This window comes from Diadema setosum, chromosome 13, assembly GCF_964275005.1.
Source record: "Diadema setosum chromosome 13, eeDiaSeto1, whole genome shotgun sequence".
NCBI lineage: Eukaryota > Metazoa > Echinodermata > Echinoidea > Diadematoida > Diadematidae > Diadema > Diadema setosum.
In genome coordinates this window covers 6839551-6853493 of record NC_092697.1, presented here as the reverse complement: position 1 = coordinate 6853493, position 13943 = coordinate 6839551, and the positions used below count along the sequence as shown (strand labels likewise).

At 37.7% G+C, this 13943-nt stretch overlaps 1 protein-coding gene across 1 annotated transcript; it reads left to right on the top strand.

Annotated features, from left to right (window-relative positions):
• The first annotated feature begins 2945 nt into the window (after positions 1 to 2945).
• LOC140236650 (exosome complex component RRP40-like) lies at positions 2946 to 9418 on the top strand. Its single transcript, XM_072316570.1, has 4 exons — positions 2946 to 3126; positions 4028 to 4177; positions 4805 to 4956; positions 5509 to 9418. Exons 1-4 carry the CDS (start codon positions 2956 to 2958, stop codon positions 5720 to 5722), a joined length of 687 nt encoding a protein of 228 aa, XP_072172671.1. The 5' UTR covers positions 2946 to 2955; the 3' UTR covers positions 5723 to 9418.
• Positions 9419 to 13943: the final 4525 nt, after the last annotated feature.

The window sequence follows — 13943 nt, the reverse complement described above, 5'->3', positions numbered from 1 at the left end:
CCAAACTCGATTTTCATCAGATAAACTTTGAATTCCTCTTAAGATGGTATCTTCTGTACTATTTCATAAGTGTTTTCTTGGTATCTCGCAAAAAGTTTAAAGCCAAATTCTCATCTCCACCATGCAATACTGTACCATCCCTGAAAGGACAACAATTCTATTGCAACTGATTGACAATTGCCCTACATCGACGTAAATAAGCACTGAATTGATCAGTGTCTTAGTAGTAGCCATGATAAAAAATCATGGGCGTACATACTCGAGCAGGATTCGAACCTATGACCTCCTGATCACCGGACAGGCGTCATCTCCACTAGACCACCGAGTTTTCGCCCGACAGCAAGTGTTGGCTCTAATCCTTATAGCATGCATCGGGTACTGCTTTGTTATTCAAATTTATGAAATTCTTCCGTCGAGATGTTTTCATTGCAACTGATTGACAATTGCCCTACATCGACGTAAATAAGCACTGAATTGATCAGTGTCTTAGTAGTAGCCATGATAAAAAATCATAAATTTGAATAACAAAGCAGTACCCGATGCATGCTATAAGGATTAGAGCCAACACTTGCTGTCGGGCGAAAACTCGGTGGTCTAGTGGAGATGACGCCTGTCCGGTGATCAGGAAGTCATAGGTTCGAATCCTGCTCGAGTATGTACGCCCATGATTTTTTATCATGGCTACTACTAAGACACTGATCAATTCAGTGCTTATTTACGTCGATGTAGGGCAATTGTCAATCAGTTGCAATGAAAACATCTCGACGGAAGAATTTCATAAATTTGAATAACAAAGCAGTACCCGATGCATGCTATAAGGATTAGAGCCAACACTTGCTGTCGGGCGAAAACTCGGTGGTCTAGTGGAGATGACGCCTGTCCGGTGATCAGGAAGTCATAGGTTCGAATCCTGCTCGAGTATGTACGCCCATGATTTTTTATCATGGCTACTACTAAGACACTGATCAATTCAGTGCTTATTTACGTCGATGTAGGGCAATTGTCAATCAGTTGCAATGAAAACATCTCGACGGAAGAATTTCATAAATTTGAATAACAAAGCAGTACCCGATGCATGCTATAAGGATTAGAGCCAACACTTGCTGTCGGGCGAAAACTCGGTGGTCTAGTGGAGATGACGCCTGTCCGGTGATCAGGAGGTCATAGGTTCGAATCCTGCTCGAGTATGTACGCCCATGATTTTTTATCATGGCTACTACTAAGACACTGATCAATTCAGTGCTTATTTACGTCGATGTAGGGCAATTGTCAATCAGTTGCAATGAAAACATCTCGACGGAAGAATTTCATAAATTTGAATAACAATTCTATTATCAGGGATTCTTTCCAATTCCACATGATAGGAGAGACAAGAATTATTATAGGAAGGGGGTCCTCAGAGAGCTACCTCTGAGGATGCCCCTGTGTCTCTTAGATCTATCTCATGACGATCGCAATTGAATTGAATTTATTTGTTCAGCATAAAACAACAACAGAGAATAACAATGATTAACAATCATGACAAGCACAGAGTAAAGACGGATCTATGGAATACATAAAGCTGAAGGGAAGCAGCCAACGAGGAATTCAAAGTTTCCTTAAAATATGGCCGACCCGGATAATCAATAAAAAATGCATTGGTGGTAAACATTTTCATGTTTTTATACAACGAGGGGTGAACAAATATACAGAGGTAAGAACAAAACGAGAAATACAGCAAGGAAACACAACACACTACAGTACATTACGAAGACAGTACAAACACAAAATGAGTTATAATCATTAGATAGAATAATGCCAGCCAAACATGTCAAGAAGTTAGGAATTATAATTTTGTATAAAATTGCACATCCTATGGAGACAGGACTCCATGGAAAAGGCGATACTGTATGGTTATCACGTCTGATAGAATGTGTTCAAGCAATAACTTCAAGACGAGGGAACTTTTATCTATGATAATAATTATGCTATCTAATGCACTATTTGATTCTCGGTGGAGTCTTGTAGCCTATGCGATGGCAGATTTCACCTTTGTCACTAAAACTTTTTGTCACTTAAAACTCAAGCAGGAAAAAAATCGTTTTCACCTTTGTCACTAAAACTCTTTGTCACTAAAACTCTTTGTCACTTTAAACCTTTGTCACTTAAAACTCATGCAGGGGGAAAAAAAAATCGTTTTCACACTATGCATCATATTGTATTTGGAATCAGCTCCCCGCTGAAGTCCGAAACGCCACCTCTCTTCAAGCAGGCTTCAAGCGTTCGTAAGAGCATACATATCTCACTTGGGGTAGAATTCGGGTATTTTTGATATTCCTGTTTAATGTTAAGATATTTTTTCTCAAATAATATGAGTTTGTGTATTATCATCGTCAAGGATTAATCTTGCATTTTTTCATTTATATAGAGTATTGATATTGTGTTGATGTTATGATGTAAAAAGGAATGTCCTTGATTTGTTATTTTGTGTTTGTTGAACTGTTATATTTTGTCATTCTGTTGCAGGGCCCCCTAGGATAACAGTGTTTAAACCACTGATGGGGCTACCCTGGGTAAAGAAAACTGAATAAATAAATAAATAAATAAATAAATAAATAAATAAATAAAAAGCAGTTTAGAGTTCATGTAATAGACCTTACTGTATTAAGAACATGTTTAGCAACATCCACAGGTCATCAAAATGAACACCCCTCCTCCCCCCCCCCCCCCCCCCCGCATAAAAAGAAAGAAAGAAAGAAAGAAAGAAAAGACAGACTAAAAGCTTATCCCACGAGTTATCAAGCGCTCAGCTAACACTAGACTTATGATGGCGCTGTTCAATTGGATTCTCACAGGCAATGGGATTCTGTCTCGGCTGATTCAAACTATTTCACGTAAATACTGCATATGTGCGATCTCTGATTTCACTCGTTCGCGATGGCGGATAGCATTCCTATTTATACACGTGAGGTTCTCATGCCTGGTGATGATGCTACAAACAGGATTAAAGACAACCAAGTGGGACAGGGAGGTATTACTCTTGGGCCAGGATTGAGGCAAGATGGTGAAAAGATAATTTCGACAAAGTCCGGATTCTTGAAATGCAAGAAACCGAACGTGTTTTGGATTGACTGTCATCAAAAGAGGGTAAGGATCGTTATTAGGCAACAAAATAATCGGTACATGGGACTATTGTGAGCAAAGACCAGTAACTTTGTGTAGACGCTGCACTAGCATGCAGCAAGAACTTCTGACAGATTTGCAATCCATTCTCTTGTGTTTTTGTCGATAACATCACACTCGAGCGTGCGATACGTGAAAAATCTCGCAACAGACCAGTGTATTTCTCGATTTTTAGTGCTCGACTTAATTTGCACACGCTTTGGAAAAGTTGCACCACTGCCTTGGGCCCTTGCACTGATTCTGCATTTTCAAGTTTCAAGTTTATTTAAGGACAAAATTTGGGATTTTGGCTGTAAATTATTATTATTATTATTTTTTTTTTTTTTTTTTTTGGGGGGGGGGGGGGGGGGGTGACTTGGGGACTTTCCTGTTGTGAATGACAGTGCCAGTATGTGAAATAATGTGATTTGCTAGCATGTGATTAGTGACAGTGTCCGGATTCTAGAGGGTGGCTGAAAACTGGTAGTAATTTAACTAATTTATTACTCTATTCATACTCATCATGATAGTTGGGATGGTCGATTGGGCCCAACGAGTAGCATGCAAGTTGAACAAAAGAAAAAGATAAAAGGCATTTAATATTCACGACATTTTCACCAACCATGTCTGTGATGTGTAAACTACCGTACACATTTACAATCTGTATGTATTGATTATAATTCTTGCAAATGATACCTTCAACAAAATACCAACAAACACATTAGTCTATCAAACTCTCAATTCTGAGTGAATTCTTGAACCGAATGTAGTAGATATATTCTAGTGTCTACACTACTAATTTAATAAAGCATAGCATGCAAGAGATTGTAGGTTTTTTTTAGAATGTTTTCTTTGTCATGATCCTTCTTTCCTTTTAACCCGACAGTATGTGCCTGCCAAAGGGGACAAAGTGCTGGGCATTGTGACGCAGAAGGCTGGAGATATATTTCGTGTAGACATAGGGGGAAGTGCACAGGCTATCCTGTCTTACTTGGCTTTTGAGGGAGCGACCAAAAGGAACAGACCCAATGTACAAGTGAGTAATATGCCCCGATAAAGCAAAAGGATTGGTTCAACCAAGATTAAGTCATATTTATCACTATGAGACATGGTAAAGTGTTGCCTTTATTAATATTTTTTTTCCCAGTTTTCATTTCATATTGCGATAAAGTAAAGTATATGTCATAAAATTGTAGACCAATATGTCTGTTTTAGCTCTACTACAGTGTAAGCCTTTCATGCAGTTTGTAGATTAAATGATGTTCTTAAATGCATTTTCCCTCTGTGTCTCGTATACATATCTGTATGTAAGGCATGTTGGAGTTGTCACGATATTATGGAGTCAATTTCATGAGGTTGACCTAATAGATTAATGGGTTTTGTGCTACCAAATCCATGTTAGCTGACAGTAATAAAATTTGAATGTGAAATTGGGGAGATTTTGGTAAATTTTGTGTACTTTAACATTCTACATGTGTTTGTGTTTTTTAATGGTTTCACAATATTCACTACAAACTGAAAATAAAAATTGTGATGAAAGGACACTGAGCTACAAATTTTATGAAAGCATCAACTGTTCTGTAATTATGGTACAATCTTTCCCAGCGGAACACCATGTGAGTTTCAGATTGTGCTTTCTAACAAACTTTTGAATCAATTGTAGGTTGGAGATGTACTGTACGCCAAGCTACTGGTAGCCAACAGGGATATGGAGCCCGAGCTGGTGTGTATTGACAGCAGTGGGAGATCCCAGGACTTGGGGTCAGTTGGCACAGAAGGATTTATGTTCCAGTGTACCTTGGGACTTGTCAGGAGGTAAGTAGTAGCATTGTCTAATCAAATGTATTTCTCCCATCCCCTGCTGATTTTAGAGGAATTTCTATGTGCCTCTAATTAAAATGTTTTCAGAAGGTGCAATACATTTTTCTTTGAAAGTAGTTTTTGCCACAAAACTAGCTGTAATTACATTCTAAGATAGCCTGAAATGTGTGGCAACAAATAATGAATGAATATTTCTGCAAACTTTCTATTCCTTTTTTCCCCCTTGTTTTCTTCTTTTTCATCTGTATTGCATGAATTGTGTGAGAGAAACTTCTCAAACAGCTGGGAAGATAAAAATAACATGAGCATGTATTTTGATACTTTATAAGTTTGGGTAATGATTCACATTCAGTTGCATTTTTACAATGGTCCAAATCATCCCCCTGAAACTTCTACATTTTGCAAAAGTGTTTTGATCTGGATGGCAGAGAGATCTTGGTGTGCAGCGTTCCCACTCAGTTCCTGCTGCAGTGGAACTGAACTGCATGAGAAAGAGTGATACCAAAGCCGCATTGTTTTACCATCTCATACTGTTACCCTTTGCAGACTCCTCTCACCGGACTGGCCCCTCATAAGGCTTCTAGGTGAGAGAATCCCCTTTGAGATTGCGCTGGGCATGAATGGACGGATCTGGGTGCGCGCCAAGACGATCGCAGCCACCATCGCCGTGGTCAACGCACTCTCATGCTCGGAGCACATGACAGAGGAGAAGATGAAGGAAATGGTCAATAGCTTGGCCGATGCACTGGCTGGTTTCTGAATGGACAATCCGCAAGCTGCGATGAAAGATGACGACCGTTTGCCACGTGCGAAGACATCGGCAGACCCAGCTGTGCTGGTAATCAGTCAGCCATGGCATACTATTTTGATGAGATCATGAGGGACTGCTGTTTTGATGTGTACCCCTGCATCTGACTTGGAGCAGATGTTGAATGGTTATAGATCACACCCCAAGATGTCAATATAACCACAGTGCTGGAAAAGGCAAGCGCTTTCTCACACTGGGTGGCATTGTTCTAAATTCGATCAGGCACAGAAAGAGTGCATCTGTGTTCAAGATAGAATGATACATTGCTTTGGTGATGATGAGCACTGATGAGCAGGTCATAGGTCAAAGGGGCAACATTAAGCCTCTTGTGTAATCTGTTGTGTCTGGGATTGCTGAATACCAGGAGACATGATGTACTGTACGAGCTGAAATTTTTGTGGTGGTTTTATTTTCGCGAATTTCACGAATCGCCTTTGAACCGCGAAAATAACAACACGCGAAAATAACAACTCGCAAATAACTAAGTTCAGCTAGACCCTCGCAACCGTGAAATTAACAACATGCGAAAATGTCCTCCAAGTAGCAATTCACGAAAATGTCTGTACACACAAATTTCAGCTCGTACAGTATTGCATATGTTTAGTGTTCCGAATGGAATACTATCAAGCTGTTCTCTGATTCCAGTCATGATAAGGCGTAACTTATAAAGAGGTCTTCCCTTTACTTTGGGCCTGTAGTTGTCACCTTTGGAGTTGCCATGTAGTTTTAGTTCATAAACCGGTAACCTATGATATGTTTGCAACCACAATCATATTGTAAATTCCTCAGAATTGGTTCTTGACAAATATCAGATAAAATGTATTCTCTGGCCCAGCAAATATCGAATGAGAGAAAACATATCTGCTGTGATGAAGGCAGATATTTAATAGCAAAACCTATCAGTATAGATATTGGTATATCCATGTGGGATAAATCATCATACAAAGTTGTAAGAAAGATTTTTAATCATGAGTGAAATACTATTTTGGTATTTTATAATAGAAAGCAACATCATACTCCCATCTGATCTTGAAGCAGAAGAGCACTCTTTTGTATTTTTGTTTCTTTGTTTGTCTGTTTGGGGAAAAGATAAGATAGCTCTTGAAATGTCTCTAAGTCACAGCTCAAAATGTAGTGTCATTTTGAAATTCCCCCTGGAAGACTTACATCTGGCCACATCAATCTCGTCCAAAGTTTTAATCGGACGATGTCTCAATTTCCTTTCTACATTGTATACATTTTTATGCCTCCGCCACGAAGTGGTGCCGTAGGCATTATGTTTTCGGGTTGTCTGTCCGTCCGTACGTCCGTCCGTCCGCTTTCGTTTACGCGATAACTTGAGTAATATTTACTGGAATTTTACCAAACTTGGTCCAAGTATGAAGTATGATGGGGCAATTATTTGATTAGATTTTGGGTGAAATCGGCTAAAGGTCAAAGGTCAAGGTCAAGGTCAAATTATGAAATTGTATCCGTTTACACGATAACTCAAGACTGGGTGGAGCAAATTTCACCAAACTTTGTTGGAGGATGATGTATGATGGAACAATTACTTGATTAGTTTTTCAGTGAAATCGGACAGAGGTCAAAGGTCAAAGATCAAGGTCAAATCCTAAAATTTATCTGTTTACATGATAACTCAAAACTGGACGAAGCAGCTTTCACCAAACTTGGTCCAAGGATGATGTATGATAGGACAATTAGTTGAGTAGATTTTAGTGACATTGGCAAGAGGTCAAAGGTCAAAAGGTCAAGGTCAAATGCTACAAATGTTGCAATTTCCCCCATATCTATGCAATGCCCGAAGGTATTTTCTTGAAACTTGGTGTGGACATGTACTACTGCGTAAAGATTCTCCAGAGAGAGTTTCATGTCATAAGGTCAAAGGTCAAAAGGTCAAAGGTTAGGTGAAAATGTTGCAATATTACTTTTCTCGCAAATGGTTCGATGTATCTTCGTGGAACTTGGTACATATGCATACATGTACTGTCTGGCAGGGATTATCTAGGGAATTTAGGGGTCATGGGTCAATATTCAGGGGTCAAAGGTCAAGGTCAACTCCTCAAAATTGTACTATTTCCCTCATATACTAGTATATGCAATGCTTGCATTATTAGTTTCAAAACTTAATACATGCATTACCTAATGGAGATTCTGCGGGAAATTTCCAGCCAGAAGGTCAAAGGCCAAAGGTTAAGGGTCAAAGGCCAGGTTTCAATGCCCCCCCCCCAAAAAAAAAAAAAAAAAAAATCTATTTTGTACCGTCATCACACTCTTTCTTTGTATATACCTTGGAAATTACTCAATGCATAAACTTCCCCAAAATTCCCCAAGTATGTGTACCTGCACTCTTAGAAAATTATAGCAAACCCAGTTCAAAACATTTCTGACAAACCTGTCATTTCAATATTTTGCCAGTTATTTGAAACTATCATGGATCACACATTCTGAAGACATTGTACTATACGCCTATTGGGAGAATCATGCATTATGGCGGAGGCATCAGTCGCCATAGCGACATTTCTAGTTTTCTCTCTCTTCTATCATCATTCACTTTGTATTTGTCAGTTGTTCTCCACGTTCCTTACATTCCTTTCTTTAACTTGATTCCTTACATTCCTTGTTTGCTTCCTCTCCTATTGTAATCACCTCTTTACTTTCTCATTTTCTCTTTGTGGCATCTTACTTTTTTTCCTCTCTTCTGTCGTGATGCTCATATAAGATTTTTGAATTTTCACAATGTTACGTCAATCAAATCATGGTGTAATATTTGTGCAGTTCTGTGCTATGCTTTTACTACCAGCTCTAACCCAATACAGGGTTACAGGTATTACAGGTACACATGAAATATTTCAGATTGATGTTATTTTGAGCATGAGAGAACCAAAGTTCATGTTTCTGTAAAACCTGTTAGATCAGAATATTTATGAAGATGATGGTAGGAGTATTAGTGGAGCAACTACATGTATGTGATATTTTGCAAGACCAAAGTAACTGTGTATAAAAGTCATACTAAAGTAATAATCAGGCAAACTAATTGATATTGATTTCACTGATCTGAACCTAAATGGAGCATGAGAAAAGAAGACAGGAAATTTTGTTTAAAGATGATGTTGCTTTTCTGGAATGGCTAATGTAGGCTGAGATTCTGTTTAATTCAGTTTTTGTTGTTGTTTTGAAATGCTTGGAAAGTACCGTAATCTATGAATTCCTATTGCACTGTCTTTGGTTTGCGCTTGTAAGTGTGCTTGTAATTGTTGAGTGCCAGTGGCAAATGTTTGTTTATTGTGACATCAGAGCCATGGAATGGAACAAAAACTTTGAGCCAATCGTGAGTTTAGCACGGGAGTCAGTGGAAATTGGTGATGTTAGCCATGCGCTCTCCATTTTTGCTCAAACAAAATTGCATGGCTGACAGCCAGACTGTGCGATGGAACTTTTAATTGTACTTCACATGATGGGCAATTGACCAATCGATAGCTACATTCTTTTTAAGGTGTTGTATAATACATGTACTTGAAAATGTACCCATCTGTTGAAAATAATAAGAACAGTTGTACTTGACAGAGTACACAGTGAAATTATTATTGTTTGCCCTTATTTGGCAGCAAAATAAAACTACCAAACATGATTTAAATCATACAGTAATCTGCCATGTCATATTTTGTCTGTTTTTGTTTTGTCATAGTCTCACACTGAAAATGCCAGAACTTAGCCATGCCACTTCGGTGCATTTACACAGTGCCCCTCATGTAAAATACATGTTACGTGTATCTGCATTGACATCAGTTTCTTTCATTTTTAATTCAGAAAATGCCTTTAGTTTGACCAATGTTTGTGCTGAAGACAGATTGAAGCTGCATGTCTTTGCCGAATATTTGTTCATGATGATGACTGAAATGATGCCCTCATAGACTGGACATTTTCCACTGAGGGCAACAGACTTAGGGGGCTTGCATAATGGCACATCCAACATTACAAGACAATCCAGAAATCTGGATGGGATACATGTACTCCATTAGCAGTAAACCTTGAATAAGTCGGTGCAATAAACATTTTTTTTTTTTTTTGAGTATTTTTTCATGACTCCCGAATACAACGTAGTAGCAAATCAACATTTGCTTAAGTTGCAAATTTTTGTCATGCATATTGCCGATTTGTTTAAGGTTTACTTGTACATGTACATGTACTGATTGAAGGTTTGTGAAAACATGACGCAGTGAATGATGCACTTTTCTCGCTAGTGTTGTTTCGATATTATGGCATCTGTGCAGGAAAAGCTGATGTGTTTGGTGTAGTTGCCTTTTGTTCTCTTTGACAAATTTGGAATCAAACCATCATCCTTTGAGAGGCAAGCCTTAAAATGAGAGCATGGAGATGGCACTGCCTCATAGTATCTACTCAACACGAGAGTTCCTAAAGAGTGGCTGGGCTTCTGGTAGAATCATGAATTTCAGTTTCACTTCCCAGTAGCAGAACATTAAGGCCACTATTTACCATTTGCAGATTAAAAACAAACAAACAAACAGCTGTAGTGCTTCAAAATACAGTAGTTCTAAAATTTGAGTTAGGGATAGAAACAACCAAATGTTAATCAGTATGATCAATGTTAAAGGGACTGTACAGTACTGGTTGAGGTGGGGATTCATGTTTTGAACATTCCTAAGTGAGATAATGAAAAACCTCTTATGAAATATGAAAGAGCATGTAATTCTAAGAAGGATTCAAAGTTTATTTTATGAAAATTGGTTTTCAAATGGCTGAGATATCCAAAAAAGTGCTAATAATAAAAGGCGACATGCCACAACTTTATTAGGATCTCTTTGTTTCACCTTGTTTTTGGATATCTCAATCACTTCAAAACCGATTTTCATCAAATAAACTTTTGATGCCCCTACAACAGCATGCTCTTTGACATCTCATAGAGTGGTTTCTGAATATCTCGCAAAACGTTAAAAGCTAAATCCTCACCTCGACCAGAACTGTACACACCCTTTAAAGGGAAGGTAAACCCAAAGAGCAATGTGGATTGAGTGAAAGCAGCAACATTAGTAGAACACATCAGTGAAAGTTTGAGAAAAATCGGACAATCGATGCAAAAGTTATGAATTTGTAAAGTTTTGGTGTTGGAACCGCTGGATGAGGAGACTACTAGAGGATATGACGTATGAGTGGACAACAATACAAAGAAAATATAAAGGATATTCAACAAAAATTCACTTTTCTAGAATTATGAAAGAGCAGTGGACCAACCTCTTTCAGAAAGCAGGGGGAATAATTGCTACCCTTAACATATGTCAATATCAAGTTGATGGAATTTGTAATTTTCATGAAAAATGGGTTTTTGTAGTATTTTCTTTATATTTTCTTGATATTGTAGTCCACTCATACGTCATAACCTCTAGTAGTCTCCTCATCCAGCGGTTCCAACATCAAAACTTTAAAAATTCATAACTTTTGCATCGATTGTCCGATTTTCTTCAAACTTTCACTGATGTGTTCTACTAATGTTGCTGCTTTCACTCAATCCACATTGTTCTTGGGGTTTATCTTCCCTTTAAGTACACATATTGTTGAATATACAAAATATGAACAATAATTCTATAAAAACTGTTTCTAGAATAAACCATCTACAGTGTTATGGTTTACTGAGAAAATTAGTGATATCTCCTTTATTTGTGGCTTTATTATGAAATTTTTAGTGCTATGGTAGGATGTTTTGTGATGCAACTGAACTACAGTTGTATGTAATTATATGCATCAAATGTGTTTTTTGTAATCATCGCTCCCAAAGGTAAGCAGTGGCTTAAATGTAGAGTAAATGGAATTTGCATGAGCTATGACTTCACTAAGATTTTGGACTGCAGGAGTTCAGCCTTATGAGAGCACATAATTTCTAAGCACATTACATAATGTACGTCTGTACATGTATATAAACTGCCATATTTCCATTATGTCAAGATATTAAATTCAAGTGTGGGATGAACCCAAATATACATGTGGAGTGAGCAAATGCAGAAATGTTAGTAGAATACATCAGTGCAGTTTGAAGAAAATTGGATAATCTGTTCAATATAAATAAATTTTTAAAGTTTCAGTGCCGCAATTACTGGATATGAAGACGACACTGTACAATAATTTGTGATGTCACAGCAGGAAAATGATACACAGTGTATCAAAAGAAAGTGTTCTTGTACTAATATTTATGCATTCACTTTATCCCTGTATATACACTCATATGGGGTTTCATTCCCTTTGAATTGAAATGAAGCTCACTGAAAGAGTTTGATTAAATGCAGTTGCAATTTAATGCAATAGTTCACATCATTTACAGAAGTAACTTATCATACATTCTGATGGTTCATGATCACTCTTGACACAATGCATTGCTGCTCCACATTGCATAGTAACGCAATGCAAAAAAAAAAAGGAATACAGTGTAATCATAATGAATCACAGATAAGGCACACATGACACGTAAAATATTTGCACATGGAAGCATACCACTAGAAACTTAAGAGAAACTTAAGACTTTAGTTTTAACTTTAACTCTTTATGTGCCACGTTCGCACGTCCGACTCAGTCGACGGCGTGCCAACTTCGCATATTCTGCTCGACAGACAAAGCCGCCAAAACCGATCGATAAATCACTAATCACCGCTAATCCCGCGGCACAATAAAAGCGTCTCTCCTGCTTTTGTTCCTCTCATATACGGCTTGCATTCTATGTGGTGATTGACTATCAAGCGGCGTTCCCAACTACATTTGCTCGTACATTCTAAGTTTTTGTCACGATTTTACGAGCAAAAGTCATGCCTTTACAGTAATGTAGCAACTGGTCATTCAAAAGAAAAATTGAAAATAGATTCGTCATGCAATTTATATCGAAACAAAGCTTGGCATTCCTCTTTAACTTTGCCTACTAGTATGCCCGTCTTAACAGAAATTTGTAGGAGTTATACAAATTGGAAAAACAGAATTCTTTCTCAGAGCATGACTACCTTCGTGTCTCAGAATAACGTGGCACACGGGGTTTCCACCATGGCACATAAAGAGTTAATAGATTGGACAATGGAAATGGAAGGGGGGGGGGGGGAAACACCTCTCAGAAGAAGGGAACTTCCTTCATAAGCAACCACTGAGGACTTTGAGCCATTTTCAAAGTACAAGGTGTGTGAAATAATAATGAAATACAACGTATGAACATTCTCAAATGACCTTTGACCCAGTAAAGGCCCAAATCTTTCTCTACAGAATCATCATACTATACATGTATTGCAAGGACATGTATGTACCTGTAAACATTAAAGGACAAGTTCACCTTCATGAACATAAGGATTGAGAGAATGTAGCAATATTAGTAGAACACATCATTGAAAGTTTGAGGAAAATCGGACAATCTGTTCAAAAGTTATGAATTTTTGAAGTTTTTGTGCAGTCACCGCTGGATGAGAAGACTACTGCAGTGTATGATGTCACATGCGTACAACAATATACGGAAAATATAAAGAGAATTTCACAAAATTTCATCTTTTGAAAAAAGTACTCATTCCCTTGACTTGTTACTGACATGTTATGGGTAATATTATTCCCATTGCCTTTAGAAAGAGGCAAGTCGAGTGCTCTTTTATTATGCGAAAAAAGTGAAAATATGTTGAATTTTCTTTACATTTTCTTTATACTGTTGTACTCATATGACATCACAAGCTTTAGTAGTCTCCTCATCCAGCGGTTCCAACACAAAAATTTTAAAAATTCATAACTTTTGCATCGACTGTCCAATTTTCCTCAAACTTTCACTGATGTGTTCTACTAATATTGCTGCATTCTCTCTATCCTTATGTTAATGAAGGTGAACTTGTCCTTTAAGTCATTTCAAAGGTATGGACAAAATCATGAAATTTCAGCATTATAAAGCCAGCATTTTAACCTGACCGTAAACCTTATACCCCATGATCCAAAACTTCCTGAGAGAATCAGTGTCAAAGTTTTGTGAGGATAGCGAGAATTATTTCTGCTATACAGAGACCAAGGTAGTGTAGTGCACTCCTGTTATAACAAAAACGGTTGTAATTAAATTCCGGTTTCAACAAAGTAAAAATTCAGGATACAACATTATCCACTCTATGTCTTTTCATCGTTTATTTGTTCTGCAATAACAAAATTTTGATAT